The sequence below is a fragment of the Suricata suricatta genome, chromosome 8 (assembly GCF_006229205.1).
Source record: "Suricata suricatta isolate VVHF042 chromosome 8, meerkat_22Aug2017_6uvM2_HiC, whole genome shotgun sequence".
Lineage (NCBI taxonomy): Eukaryota > Metazoa > Chordata > Mammalia > Carnivora > Herpestidae > Suricata > Suricata suricatta.
Window position 1 is genome coordinate 110,748,523 of NC_043707.1, and position 14,550 is coordinate 110,763,072.

At 53.4% G+C, this 14,550-nt stretch overlaps 1 protein-coding gene and 1 long non-coding RNA gene across 11 annotated transcripts in view; one reads left to right on the top strand and one right to left on the bottom strand.

Annotated features, from left to right (window-relative positions):
• Positions 1 to 13,608, top strand: part of SCMH1 (Scm polycomb group protein homolog 1) — a 158,768-nt gene extending 145,160 nt beyond the window's left edge. For 7 of the 9 annotated variants that reach the window (XM_029949391.1, XM_029949392.1, XM_029949394.1 and 4 more), the window contains 4 exons: positions 4,118 to 4,312; positions 9,466 to 9,608; positions 10,559 to 10,673; positions 12,973 to 13,608. In XM_029949391.1, coding sequence (XP_029805251.1) covers positions 4,118 to 4,312; positions 9,466 to 9,608; positions 10,559 to 10,673; positions 12,973 to 12,998 — 479 coding nt within the window. In that variant the 3' untranslated portion in view covers positions 12,999 to 13,608. Of the gene's footprint in view, positions 1 to 4,117; positions 4,313 to 9,465; positions 9,609 to 10,558; positions 11,725 to 12,972 lie in introns of those variants that run through there. The other 2 variants (XM_029949393.1, XM_029949400.1) reach the window with 1 other exon arrangement.
• Positions 4,511 to 8,021, bottom strand: LOC115299871. Of its 2 annotated transcripts, XR_003912378.1 has the most exons (6): positions 7,995 to 8,021; positions 7,499 to 7,746; positions 6,940 to 7,083; positions 6,589 to 6,715; positions 4,718 to 4,823; positions 4,511 to 4,612 (listed from the first exon to the last, which is right to left on the bottom strand). It is a non-coding gene; the product is annotated as an uncharacterized LOC115299871 (long non-coding RNA). The 2 variants fall into 2 exon arrangements; XR_003912377.1 differs by lacking the exons at positions 7,499 to 7,746; positions 7,995 to 8,021 and having other exon boundaries at positions 6,940 to 7,165.
• Positions 13,609 to 14,550: the final 942 nt, after the last annotated feature.

Here is a 14,550-nt window from a genome sequence, read left to right on the forward strand (position 1 = left end):
AGTGTAGAGTCAGAGTTTTATATCCTCTCCCTGAAGGACTTGCCTTAACATTTCTCATAGTCATAGTCTACTGGACACAAATTCTTTCAGTTTTTGTATCTTTGAAAAAGTCTTTCTTTTCCCTCTGTTTCTGAAAGACACTTTAAGAATGGATTTTGTCGTTCAGCACGTTTTAAACGATGTCACTCCATAGTTTTCTGGTTTGCATTGTCTCGGATAAGAAGTCTGCTATCACTCTTTTTTGTCTCTCTTGATGGTCTTTTTTTTCTTTCTTTTTTTTCTTTCTTTCTTTTTTTTTTTTTTTTCCCCCTGTTACTGATTTTTAGCAATGTGATTATGCTGTGCTTTGGTGAGGTTTTCTTCGTGCCTTTTGTTCTTAGAGCCCCCCTGAGCTTCTTGGACATGTGGGTTTACAGTTTTTTATCAAATTTGAAAATTTTTCTACCATTGTTTCTTCATATATATTTTCTGTCCCCTCTCTGGGGACTCCAGTAAGACATATATGAATCTTCTTAAAGTTTTCCCACAGTTGACTGATTCTTTTTAAATATTTTTAGCCTTTTGTGTGTGTGTGTGTTGTTTTGGATAAATTCTGTACCTGTGTTTAAGTTACCTAATCTTTTCTTCTACAGTGTCTAATCTACTCGTAATCCATGTCATGTATTTTTATCTCAGACATTGTTTTTCATTTCTAGAAGTTTGACTTGGGTCTTTTTATGTCTTTGGTGTTTTAGCTTAACCACAACCTTTGCTCTGCCTTCTTGAGCATCTGAATCTAGTTATAACCACCTGCCCAGAGCTCAGGCCCACAGACGGTAGCTATCCTGGCCTATCGGGACTCAGCTCCGTCTCCTCAGCTCAGGGAGCTCACTGGCTGTGTCTGATCTTCCCCTACCTGCACTGTGGCCTGGGCACACTGTCTCTTCAGTGACCTGAGAGCAAGTCTAGGGCTCACCTTTTTTGTCTCCCCTCCCCTTTTCAGGAATCACTGTCCTGCACTACCTGAGGCCCAGTGTCTGAAATTGCTTATTTCATATATTTTGTCTTTTTGTTTTTTCAGTTGTTCCAAGCAAACAGATATATCCAGCCCCTGCTACTCTGCCTTAGCTGGCAGTAGAAATCCAAAATGCACCCTAAATCCGTGTCCATCTCATGATGTCTCCTGCCTCTCCCATTATCCTCTCTCTCCTGGCCTGAGAGGTCCTTTCTGGCCTATCTGGCCTCCTTGTTATCTCCTTCCTCTCTGCTCCATGTTCTGTTTCATAGCCAAAGGGTATTCTTCATGCATAAAAGAGCTTACAGCACTCCCTGACCCAAAATTCTGTATTGGCATGTGAATACACTCACAGTAAAATCCAGGTGTCTTACTCTGGTTTGCAGTATTGTGCATGATCTGGTCCTTGCCTACCTTCCCAGACTCATCTCTTCCTGCCATATATTTTAGCTACACTATTTTTCCTCCTTTCCCCTGAATATTCCAAGCTGTTTTCTACCTCAAGATCTTTCTGTAAGTTACCAGGCAGCAGCCCTTAGCTACTGTAGTAGGAGGCCTATAGCAGATCCTTTCCAATAGTTAGGCTCTACCTAAGTCAAGTCAGCTTCTTGGCCCTTCCTACAGAATTCTCTGCAGGTGAGGGGCATTCTGGATCATGTTCCTATCCTTTGCAATTCTGCAATTTTTCTTGGAGATAGAATGTTTAGATAATGCTTGGGATTCGTTGGGGCTGCCAATGAACCCTAAAACCAAGCACATGGTTTAGCATACCTCCACTTGGACTCTTTTAACCACAGCTTTTATTTATTTAAAAAAAAATTTCTTTTATATTTATTTTTGAGAGGCAGAGAGAGACAGAGCATAAGTGGGAGAGGACCAGAGAGAGAAGGAGACACAGAATCTGAGGCAGGCTCCAGTCTCCATGCTGTCAGCACAGAGCCTGACGCAGGGCTGAAACTCACAAACCATGAGATCATGACCTGAGCTAAAGTCAGACACTTAAACGACCGAGCCACCCAGGTGCCCCTAGTGTCTTTTTATAGATGGGCAAACTGAATCCCAAGAAAAAGGCAGTGATCACTGACCAGTGGTCATGCCAGAAATAGAACTCAAGTCTTTGAGCCCTAACTTCTGACCCTGGGCCAATGGTTGCAAAGTTTCTTTTGTTTTACCAGTAGAACACCTTTTCACAAAGGCAGAATTATATGAAAACTCTGGTGTTTAAGTTAAAGCCAGAGCTGTTTTGCTAGAACCTGGGGTGAGGCCCAGAGCTCTATGCACTTGGCCTCCCTCTGGAGGCCCTCTGGGATCTGTGGAGCACAGTTTGAGAGCACTGCAGTCTTATATGCTGCATCGTCTTGCCGAGGCAGCCAGGCCCTCATCTGATCAGCCTTAAGTGGACTAGGACCTCCCAGGACCCTCTCAGGCATGATTCTTCATCTGTCCACTGCCTCATTAGGAGTGCTTTAATGACCTGGCCTAGTGCAAGTGCCCCTGTCCAGGTGTTCAGGCCCCTCAACTCGGACTCCAGGCCTCAGTTGCCATTCCTAGCATCGCTGAGAGGAAGAGACGTTGACTTGCATCAGCCGCTGGGGAGCCCCTGGTACTGTCCTGATCATGCTTCACATGTTAGCTCAGGTGAGGCCAGCTGTACTGCCCTCAGTCTTGGCCAGGCCACGAGAGCTAGAAGGGTGAGGTCGCCCTGCCGGTGCATGCAGAAACTAGATTTCATCTTTTTCCTGAGTTACCACAGAGAACGTAAGCTTGCCATAATTCTGAGTGAAGAATAAATAAAATAAGAACTCCCCACTGTGGTAAAGTCCATCTCATTCCATTTTCTGATTTGATGTTCTCAGCATGACAGAGGGTGATTCCCTCCCTGCCCCCCATTTTACAGACGAAGCTGGTGCCAAGAAGACAGACAACTTGCATGGGATCAAATACCTAGTGAAAGGCAGGAGCCCAGGCAGAGATCCTGGGCCATCTGTTTGCTGCCTCGGATTCCTATGCTTGTCTCAAAAGTGGGATGCTTCTGTGGCCCTGTCTCCTGGAAGATAGGAGCCTGAGGGCCCCTCTGCCTAACTGGGTGGGCTGTGGTCCTCGTTCCCAGAGACTTCTCTCTCCAGGACCATCGCTGCAGTAGGGCTTCATCAGTCACACTCCCGAGGTGAAGAGCAAATAGTGGCTCCTGCTAGATTTGACTTTAACCCCCCGGTTACCAAGCAGCTTCAGGGATTAGAAAGTGGTCCTAACATCCTAACCCGCCTTGCCACAGAGGTCTTGCTGGGTGCCAGACAATGTGTTTGACTGTAGTGTTAATCACGGGCCTCCGTGAATCCCAAGCATTACCTAAACAGCCGACCTCTAAGAAAAGCCACAAAGGACAGGGGTGTGGCCAGGACCCAACACGCCCTCCATAGGCAGAAATGCTGTGCCCAGGGCCGAGGCGCTGACCAGGTGTAGGCAGAGCCTTCCGTGTTCTAAATGAGAAGAGTACTATTCTGTCTACTGAGTGCCAGAGCCAAGTTCTAATCCAGATTCTGGTCTCCACGCCCTATTCTCACCGGTGTACAAACCCAGCTTTTTGGGGCGGCCCTATTCCACAGGGCAAGTAGGAAAGGAGGGATGGGACCAAAGAGCAGACCCTTCATAGACAGGCCATAGGCCAGGCACTGAAGAGCTTTTCTGAGTTATCTTGCTGGCCAAGAAGGTCACCTTCTAAAGTGCCCTCATCTGACTAACTCTGTATCTTCTCCAGCACCCCTGTCCCCTTTGCTAGGATCTTGTGTGGAGGGAGACAGCCTCTTCCTAAAATAGTTCTATTTGTTTTAAGGTTCTCCTTATCCAAAAGTGTAAGACACCCAGACCACAAGAAACTTCAGAGACTATCTAGTCTAAAAGGAAGAGTCCCTAAGGAGATTCAAGTCGAGAGAATAGCATGGGCTTGGCTAAGGCCACTTAGTGAGAGCGAGAGCCGTGCCTGGTACACAGGCCTCCTGAGATAGCCCAGGACTTTCTGTTTTGCCGCCTCCTGCTCCATCCAAACAGGCACCTGGGAGGCCAGTGCCCCGGCAGTTCTTCCGGACTGGTTCCTGCTCTAACTCTGGTTTTGCTGGCTTCCAGGTGAAAGCTTTGTCCTGGGGAACAGTCTGACCCGGTCCTTGGAACCACACACAGACTCCATGGACTCTGCCTTGACTCCCACCAACCTTGTCAGCAGCTCCCAAAACCTTCGAACCCACGGGTACCGGCCTCTGCTGCCATCGTGTGGCCTCCCACTGAGTACGGCCTCGGCTGTGCGCAGGCTGTGCGCCAGGGGTAAGCGGACTGGAGTTCTGGCCCTCGCTCTTCCCTGCCTTCCTCACGGAGCTCTGGCTGCCCGCTGCCTGGCAGTTGGACAGGGGTCCAGACTTACCATTTGGGTCTAGCTAGGCACCTGGGAGGTAACTAAAGCTCTGGGATTGGCTTGAGAATCGTGGAAACCAAGAGCCAAAGACCTAGAGCCAAAGGGACAGGGAAAGGTACACCTATTCATTTATTAGTCATTCATTCGGAAACCATTTGTGTTCAGCATGGGGATGCAAAACTTAGTCGCTTCTGGTCCTCAGAGTGCTCAGTCTGTGGGAGAGACAGACACTTCAGCACACAGTCATAAGATGTCATCCTGAGTCCGGAGATATGCTTTGGACAGTATGAAAACTGCAGGAAGGAAGCACACCTAACCTGAAAGCTCAGTGTCCAGGGGAAGCTTCCTTGAGAAGGTGGCACCACCCCGTCTGAGACTTCAGAGCTGTGAGCGGCGCTGCCAGGAGTAGTTGGGGAGGGAGAGCTTTCCGGGAAGAGAACATAGTGGGAACAAGGACAGGGGGATGAGAACTGGTCCGGAGGGTGTGCGTGGAACTGCATGCACTTTGGTGTTGCTGAACATAAAATATAACACTGGGACTTGAGACAGAAAAGCCTGGAAAGGTCAGGGGGCTACTTCACAGAGGACCCAGGTCCCATGATGGAGTGTGGCGTGGGTCCTGCAGGCAGCGTGAGGCTGCTGAAGGCTTTTAATTAGAGGTGAGACTGAAAGAATCTTGTGTTTTCGGTAGGTCATGTACTACTGTGTTGAGGTCACATTTGAGGAAGGACAGACCAGAGAGGCCACTTAGGAGGTTGGAGAGTGGGCCAAACCACAACAGGTAAAGGCCTGGAGTAGAATAGTGGTAGATAGTTTATAGAAGAGCAAGTGGGTTAAAAAAAATGTTCACGAGGTAGATTTAGTCAGATTTGTGGATGGTGAGAAAGAAGTGAGGAGGAATGTCTCCTTGGTTTCTAGATAGGGTGCCAGGGTGCCACTCACTGAGAGAGGGGACTGGCCATAGAAGAGAAAGACAGGGAGATCTTTCTCGGTGGCATCTTGGTGACACCCAGCAGGCAGTGGCTCTCAGATCTGATTCTCAGGGAAGATGACTGAGCTGAAGACAAGTGTTTGGGCATCATCGGCATACAGATAGTAGTTGTAGCTGTAGGCTGAATGACAACCACTTCTGAGGTGTGTATGGGTAGGTTGAAAAGAACAATTGACCAAAAGTGGAGTCCTGGGGACTCAGGAGGTGGGAGCATGAAGAAGATCCCAGGAGGGGACCAAGGCGTAGTCAAATGTGAGGAAAAGCAAAATGTGATGTTGGGGTGGCCAGGACTACAGAGAGCATTTCAAGGAAAGCACAGCACCACAAGGGTAGGGCCACTATCTGTTGGATGTGGCGACCAGCGGGCAGTTGACCACCTCAGCAAGAGCAGCTGCCGAGGTGGCAGGGCAATGAGGGTAGCTTGCGTGGCGAGGTATTAAAGAGCGTTGGTGAAAAAGAAAAATGGTGGCCTACAAAAGAAGGGCTTCAAGAGTGGGAGCGCCCTGGATGTGTTATCAGCAGACAAGTTGAGCAAATGAAGAATACAGGAAAGAGAAGAGAGGAAGGCTGTGGGTGCGGTGCAGTGGGAGGGGCTAGGGGCCCAGGGCATAGAAAAATGGGTCAGCCTTAAGTCCTGTTCTGTGAGACTGGAGGAAAGATTGATGGTGGCCACGAGTGAAGGGAGAGGGGCGAGTAGAGATGGGCTTAGGGGAGCTCCCAGATTGGACTGGTCAAGAACAGACAGGGGGAAATGGAGCCAGAAGAAGGGAGGGGTTTGAGGGAACCACTGAAGGCCCAGCTGTGCTTGGAGATAGTTTGCCATTTTGCCAGAGATGTGGTTTTCTTCTGTGGTCTTAGAAACCCAGATGTGGGGGGAGAAAAGACTGTCTGGAAATGAAGGTTTTATGCTGAGCTAGAAGGGCCAGAGGGCCAGGGAGCAGGGGAGCTGGAGGGGCTCTGTTTAGACCATCAGCACTGGACCAGACCAGGTAGGGAAGAAGCAAGGCTGAGACAAGGCTGAGGGATGGGGAGATGAGTGTGCTGGGCCGAATTTCTCTGTGACCTAATGGGATTTGTGGACTTCAGGACAGGTGCAGACATGGGAGGTTGGGGTCAGAGAGAGGGATGTTTACATTTCTGAAGTGGACTTGTGCCAAGTGATGGCGAGAAGCAGACAGTGGCCTTGGCAGGAGGTACCTGAAGTAGAGTGGAGGTGTAGGTCACCGGAGGCCTCTGAGGATGAGGACAGGAACCGGCTGGAGCAGGAGGCCGTGACCCACGTACCAAGCAGTCTCCCTCACACCAGGGGTAGAGGCCCAGAGGTCTGTAGGCGACAGTGATCAGGTAGAACAGATGGCTGGGTACATTTCCGGCCTCTGCTGAAGGTGAGCTTTCACAGGAGAGAGGCCAAAGAAATGGGGAAAGGCCACTTCCACACCCCTACCCCCAGGGCATGGAACAATAAGAAGATTCCATTGACAGGGCCTGCTGTGGAGAGAAGCAGCCTCAGGAGCGAGAGTTTTTAGGGAGACCCAGCCAGGCCCTCACCCCCGCAAGGCGGTGCGGGGCACAGGCCGCACTGACGTCCAGGCAGAGCTGCGAGCTGCTTCCCCGCCTCAAGGCTCGGGGGAGTCCTTCCACCTCTCAGGTCTCCGCATCCCTGCGGGGCGCAGCGGGCATGGCGACATGGACCTGGTCCTCCCATGGCAGTGTGGCAGCGATCAGATGGAAGCAGGGATAAGGGATCATTTTGGAAGCTTAATCGTTCCCTGGGTGTGAGGGCATTTCGTCACCGTCCTCCCTCCCGAGGCCCTCTGCGTTAGGGGTGCTGCTCGATCGCCGCCCCGTGCGCCGCCAGCCCCAGAGGTCCCCTTGTCTCTGGGTGCCCCTCTCTTCCTTTGGAATGCGTGTGAGCCTGTGGGCCAGGTCATGCTCTAAATCTCTTGGACCCTCTAGAACCTTATAAGGCTACAAAGGATTCCATTTGGGGCTAGAACTGTTTGTCCCAAGGAATTCAGGTGTTGAGTCTATCCCCTGTTATCTCACTGATGGGGGATGAGTAGGCATCGGTTCGCTAGTCCGGCCTCCTGCCTTCGATGCACCTCACCTGCCTTAGTCCTTCTCAGACTGCGACCCTCTGCCTTCCTTGAGTAGTCACTGCCAGCGCTTCTCATCAGGTGGCGGGGTGAGAAATGAGAAGGGCATCTGGCCGCAGAAACGGGAACAGGAGAAGCCAGATCCAGGGCACTGACTTGTCTTCTTCCTAAGCTCTGTGGTCTTTGGCAAGTCACTTCACTTCTCCGGGTCTCAGCTGCCTCATCTCCAAACTGAAGATGATGCTACTTCCTTCAAAGGCTGTTTTAAGGGTCAGATGAGCTGACAGTGGGGGTTCTTTATACCAATCACACATCAGACCACTCTTCCCCACTACCCCCTGCCACACACTGCTGTCGTCTCTTGCGTGGACTGGTCTCCCTTCTGCCCTCCCCCGAAGCCTAAGCCTGTTAACACGGGCTCTGCCTCTCATCACCTGTGCCTCCAACTGCCTGACCAAATTACGGATTCCCACAGTCACCTTCTTGGGCTTACTCGGGAAAACTTACTAGGTTACCAGCTTTCTTTAACTGGAGACGACTCGGGAACAGCCAGAGGGAAGAGCTGCCAGGATGAAGCATGTGGGAGTGGGCACCGGCTTCCATGCCCTCTCCAGACACTGCCGTCCCCCATCCTTCCTGGTTTTTAGAGAACCTTGGTTACACACGCAGGATGGATTGGTTAAGTCCATCTGCGACTCTCCACCCCAGGGAGGTTGGCAGGCAACCCCCATCCTTTAGGGGCTTTCCAGAAGCAACCCCAACTTCCAGAACATGCTCAGGTGTGGCTAGAAAGGGCTTGTGAATAACAAAAGGCACCTTTCTTTCTCTACATTTAGGAAATGTCAAGAATTTTAGAAGTTCTTTGCAGGAGCAGGGCAAAGACCAAATGTGTGTGTTTTTGTTATTAAAAGTCACAATATCACAAGGAAGTAGGGCAGAAAATAGGAGAAGACAGATGGTAAACATAAATACATGAAATTATTTTAGGTAGTGATACGTGCGGGGGGAAAAGGAGACAGTTGGATTGAGAGTGGCTGTGTGGGAACTGGAATATTTTTGCTAGAGGGTCAGTGAAGGTCTGTGAGGAACTGATGTTTGAGATAAGACCCAAATATTGAGAAGGAAGCAGATATGCGAAGTCCTGGGGAAAAAACATTGTGGAGGGAGGAAATTGCAGGTCAAAGAATAAAGGCATAGCCTATGCGAGAAACAGAAAGCAAGCTAGAGTGTATCTGGAGCATGGCAAGGAAGGGGTAGGGTTAGGGGTTTGAGATGCGGTCAGAGATAAAAAGGGCCAGATGATGCAGTACTTTCTAGACCATGCATGGTAAGGAGTTCAGATTTCAGAGAACCCAGATCCCACAGGGGAAATGGGAGGAGCTGTATTTGAGCCAAGGTTGGGATAAAAGCTCTAAGCAGGGCACTAATACTAACTTTGAGATTCCTAGCAGCCAAGGCAAGACTGTTTTCTGCTTCTGCCCTATTAGGCTATAGCAAGGTTAGCTATTCTCCAGGCTTTGGAAGAGGCTCAGGGTGTTATCCACTTGGGGTCTCCCTAGATCCCAAGGATTTGGCTCTAATCTTGCTCATCTGCCAAAGTCTATCTAGAAATAGTCCCCAGAGCTAAGCTAAAAGCATCCGTACCCACCAGGCCCCCACTGAACCCAGGAAATCCCCTTACTCATTGTTCCCACTGACTTCGGTCCAGGCTGGACCCCAGCCTTAATGTAAATTTCTTCTGACCCTTTCCAAAATCAGATCTGCTCTTAAAGAACAAAGATCTGACTTAAGAAGAGTCTCAGACCCTCATCCCTTTGAGGAAACCCCCGTCCCTCCCTCAGCCACCTCCAGTTGCTCTGCTCTGCTCTGGCACTAACATGAACCTCACCCACAGGGCCAACGGGACGTGCCAAGGAGAGTGGGGCTATGTTACAAACCAGTCCCCACCCGTTATGGCAGGTGTCCTCCTGTCCTGCAGGGTCGGATCGATACCTGGAAAGCCGGGATGCCTCTCGACTGAGTGGCCGGGACCCCTCCTCCTGGACAGTAGAGGACGTGATGCAGTTTGTCCGGGAAGCCGATCCTCAGCTTGGACCCCACGCTGACCTCTTTCGCAAACACGTAGGTGCCCCTGCCTGACTGCTCCCGTGTCCACCAGGAGTCTTGCTGCAGCAATTCGTAGACTCTTAAAGGTCCTTTGAAACTAGGCCCAGGAGACACTATGAAAACAGAGACAGAATCTCGGGTCTCAAGCAGCCCTTGTCAGGCACTGAGCTCAGCCCCCTCCTGCACTGGAGGTCTGACTCAGCCACGTGGGGCCTGGGGGCTCAGATCCAGGGAGAGGGCTCTCCTCTCCTAGACGGGCTTGCTCTCCCATCTGCCTGCCTTGGCCTGAGAATCAGTGGCTGCAGCCCAGGCTAGAGTCCCCTGCCCGATGGTGCCCCCTCTCCAACCTCATAGGCCACTGTTGTGTCCTTGCCCCTCTGGGAACCTCCACCATCTCTTCCAGTGACCATTTGGCTGTGTAGCCAGGTGTTGCTCCTAACCCGTCTCAGGTGACCACATTCCTGATTTGGGCGCAGCCCCTGCTGCTGGGTGCTATTGTGCCACCTTTCATCCACCATTCCACTCTTTCATGCCTGGGGGTCTGGGGTGCCCTTAGGTCAGGCCTGCGGGTCTCACAACTGCTCAGCAAGCACCTGCCCACGCTCTGGCTCACACAGCAAGGCCCCTGTGCACAGAAAGGAAGACAACTCAAGGAGTAACGGTTGAGGGCCAGTATAAAAGCAGTCTGGGAGAGGAGATGAGCACAGAACTGGGGAGGCGTCCCGGAAGACAGGAACCCACCGGGGCCATCAGGGAAGGGAAGCCGGTGGGCGCTCCTGTGGGGAGCGTGCCCACTGGGCCCTGCAGTAGAGGTGGGGGCGGCAGGCAGCAGATGCTGTGGGAGCAGGTAGGCTTCAGTGGCATGGCTTGCTCGCTGGGCTCCGTGGGGCCTGGGTGGCCTTCATCAGAAGCTGAGTGGTGGGACCCACAAGGCCTCTGATGGTGTTCCCCCTCCCCTGCACCAGGAGATCGACGGCAAGGCTCTACTTCTGCTGCGCAGTGACATGATGATGAAGTACATGGGGCTGAAGCTGGGGCCCGCGCTCAAGCTCTCCTTCCACATCGACCGGCTGAAGCAGGGCAAGTTCTGAAGCGGGAGACACGCCCAGACACCTGCGGGCCCGCCGGAAGGGTCGGCACTCTTCTCCCTGGAAGGAGGGCCAGCCACCTCCTGGCACCTTGGTGGGGCTCAGGGCCACCGCGGGACCCCAGGAGGCCTTGCGGCGCCACCGCTGCTCCCCTTCCTGCCACGATGCGTCCTTCCATGAAGGACTGAGGAGGGGCGGGTGTGGGTCCCAGGGCTGGCGCTGCTCTTGCCCTCAGCCCTGCCTCAGCTCTCAGGCTCCTTGGTATTTATTTCCCAAGCCCACTGGCCTCTCGGCAGGTGTTTAGTCTCAACCCCTTCCTGGTGGTGGAGGAAGGGGCTGGCCTCGGAGGCCCCAGAAGATGGGGCCCAGACCCCCTGCCCCGTGCCAGGCCTGGCATGGCACCCCATTGCCCCACAGCTCCTGCCACCTCCTCTCAAGGGCCCCAGGCTCCAAACTCACGGTGCACATCTCTACCTTTTCTTTAAAAAAGATCTTTTCTTACTGTTAATTTATTGTTTCTGGCACTTGGGCAGGCCCTTCAGCTCGCACTCCTCCCACTGCAGACATGGGGTTTCAGGAGGCGGGAGGCTGCCCTGCCCTTGTCCAAGACAGGCACGGGCCCTTTTCAGACCACATCACCGTGGGCACTTTCTCTGTGGGATGGACAGATCATTCAGGCCTTGACCACGCACCCCTCAGCTTGGGGAGAAGAGAGTTGCTGCCACCTTCCCCTCTGCCTCCACTGGGCCCTTTGCAGCCCCAGGCCTCATCTGCGGGAATGGGAGCCCCTGCCCCCTGCTCTCCCCCACACAGCCCCCTGCTCTGGCCAGAACTGCTGCCGGAGAGGGTCAGGCCCTGTGGTTTCAGGCCACAAGGGCCATAAGGTGGATGGGAGGGGAGGGTCTCCAGGCTGGTGTCTGGTTGGACCCTCTCCGTTGTCCAGATGCTTCCTTTGTGAGCAGGTCAGCAGCACAGCTGCCCCCGCTGCCATCTGGCCTTCTTTTATGTCAACTTGTTTATAAATAAAACCAGTATAGATGCCAGTGTGGTTTTCAACAGTTGGCAGTGCACTGCACCTCCAATGGTGGAGCGCCCCCCTTCTCGTCCTGCTTCCCTCATCCTTAAATGAGGTGTGTGGACAGGGTGATCCCCAAGATGCTCCCAACACCAGCTGGGAAGGCTGTTTGGAGTCTGTTCTCTGCCCTCACAGGACTCTGCGCTGGTGCAGCTGGCCAGTAGGGGGCGCAGCTGGACAGCAAGGGGTGCAGCTGCTGCGCAGAGCCTGGGAGGGGAGAGGCGGGGCGGGAGGTGGTGTTGGGTCAGCAGACAGCCTCCATGGCTGGGTTCATCCTCCTCCTCATCGCCATGGGGCCAGGAGCTGGGCAGGTTGGCCCAGCTGGGATTGTACTCATGCCAACCTGGAGCCCTGTTCTTGTCAGGGCCCCAGGGGGAGGTGGAGGGGCACCGTACAGGAGAACCTCATGATAGCTGACACTCCTACGTCACCGAGGGCCCCATGAACTACTCCACAGGAGTTAGAAACATCTCGTTAAATCTTCATAGCAAACCCATTTTACAGATGAGGAAACGTAAGCCCAGATCAGAGCAAGGAAGCGCCAAAGCAGGCATTTGAAGCCAAGTAATCGATGCCAAGGCCAAGGCTGAGGTCCTAGTCAGTCTGTCTATTGTGACGCTTTGGGCGGGTTATTTGCCTTCTTTGGGCCCATGTGGGAGGAGGGTTTCAGAGGAGACTGGGGAGGGCCTCCCAGTGCTCACAGTGGCTGGTGCAGACATGGTGACTAATGTAGAAGTGTTCTCTATTTGGCTCCTGTGTAGTTCTAACTGTGGTCCCTGCAATCCTGTCATGACCACAGGGGAGCCAAAATAGAACAGGACTGCCCTCCCTAAACTCTTGGACGCTGGGGGGAAGGCTGCGCTGTCCGTTCCCGGCATTCCCACAGAGGGCCTCACTGAACCCTGACAAGGAACTTCGGGGCGTGCCCCTTCCCCACGAGACAGGGACTGAAGGTAACGCCAACACGTGTAGGCAGGTGGGCACACCGCAGGGCTGCCCCTTGGGGAGCAAATCAGTGTCCACCCCCTACCCCTGGTCTCCAAGAGCATGCAGTTTCCCAACTGAGTGGTGTATGTCCTACATCCCATTCCAGCCTCTCTACAACCTTCTAGAACTACCATGTTCCTCCTGTGCCACATGTGGGAAACTAAAGCTCAAAGAGGGCTACTTGCCCCAAACTGCACAGCTAATTAGGGGTGCCTGTCACACCCTCCAGGGGGCCACTCTCTCGGATCCTGCTGACCATTCAGAGTCAAGACTCCTGCAGGCTGGCTTGGGTATGGCATTCACCTTGAAGGCTGTCAGACACCATCACCCGCCCAAGGACAGCATGAGGCAGCCCTCTTCAGCGGGGTGGTCCTGGCAGATCCTGCCATCATCCAGGCGACAGCCCAGGTACAAGGGAATGGGACACGTCGGGGAGCAGTGGGGTTCGCCTTGGCTTAGCAGCATCGTGCTCCGAGGGAGCAAGAACCCCCTCAGTTCGCCAGCATAGGCACTCGCTTCCAGTGCCTCGCTTCCAGGTCCCTGCAAGGGATGTGCCCCATTGAGTCACGGCCCTGAGGAGGCCCCAAGCTGTGGCCAGTCCAGACAAGGTACAGTTGGGGTCCATTCTCGCCTTGAGCCAGCTGCCATTCCACGTTTATCTGGCTTCCGGGTGACAGAACCAGCAAGGTACCCACGTGGGATTCCGCAGGAGGTGAGAGGACTTGCTACCCCTTCACTCTTACGGCCCTAACTTCTGGGGTCAGAATTGATTGAAATTGTTTCCCAAAGCCAGGCCTTTTTTAAAATTTGTTTTAATATTATGTATTTATTTTTGAGAGTAAGAGAGAGCAGAGGAGGGGCTGGGAGAGAGAGAGACAAAGGATCCAAAGCGGGCTCTGCGCTGACAGCAGAGAGCCCAGATGTGGGGCTCAGACCACCTGCCGTGAAACCATGACCAGAGCCAGAGTCAGCTGCTTTAACCAACTGAGCCGCCCAGGCGCTCCCAAAGCCAAACCTCCTGACAGTGACCCGGAGTCCTGCTGAGACGCTGAGGTGGCCTCCAGCAGCCCCAGACACACATGCTGCTGGCCACAGGGTCCCTGTCCCCTCTGCATGGCCAGGCCATTAGTCCTGATCAGGAACCTCCAAAACACTCCTCGTTGACATCTTTGTGAAACAACCTGAGATCTCCAGGCTGTGGCTCTGGTCGTCCGAGCGGACCCTGTCTCTACCCTCACACCAATGCCGCCATTCCTCCTCAGGAAGAGCTGAAGGTGACTCATCCCCTCCTCCCTGCAAGCAAGACTAATGCCTTGGAGAACGTTCTGGCCTCGCAGAGCCCAGACACCTCTCCCCTCACCATCCCTCAGCCTTGGGCAGCCTCCTTACCCTAAGTCACCCCATTTCTCAGGAAGCCCCACAGCTGGAAACCCCCAGACCAGGGACGGTGACAGCCGAGCATCACACACCGAGCATTTGTGCCTGGCCCGCGGCACCAAGGCCACGGCAGGTGCTTCCAGCGACCCACAGACAACAAGTCCCAGTACAAAGACACTGGCCCCAAGACACCTGTGGGTGGCTGGGGCTGGACCCTGTCAGAGGTGGGTGGGAATCAACAGGCAGATGCCCATACCCAGGGGGAAGGTTCTGGATGGGCCACAGCTCTGTGGGACCCAGAGGCCCAAGGCTGCGTCCACACCACTTCTGCCCCCGAGTTCCAGAGTTTGCACTGACATCCTGTCCTCTCCCACATGACGGCCGAGCTCAGTTCTTGCCTCTGCCCCTGCCCCTCGGCCAGCCTCCCTGG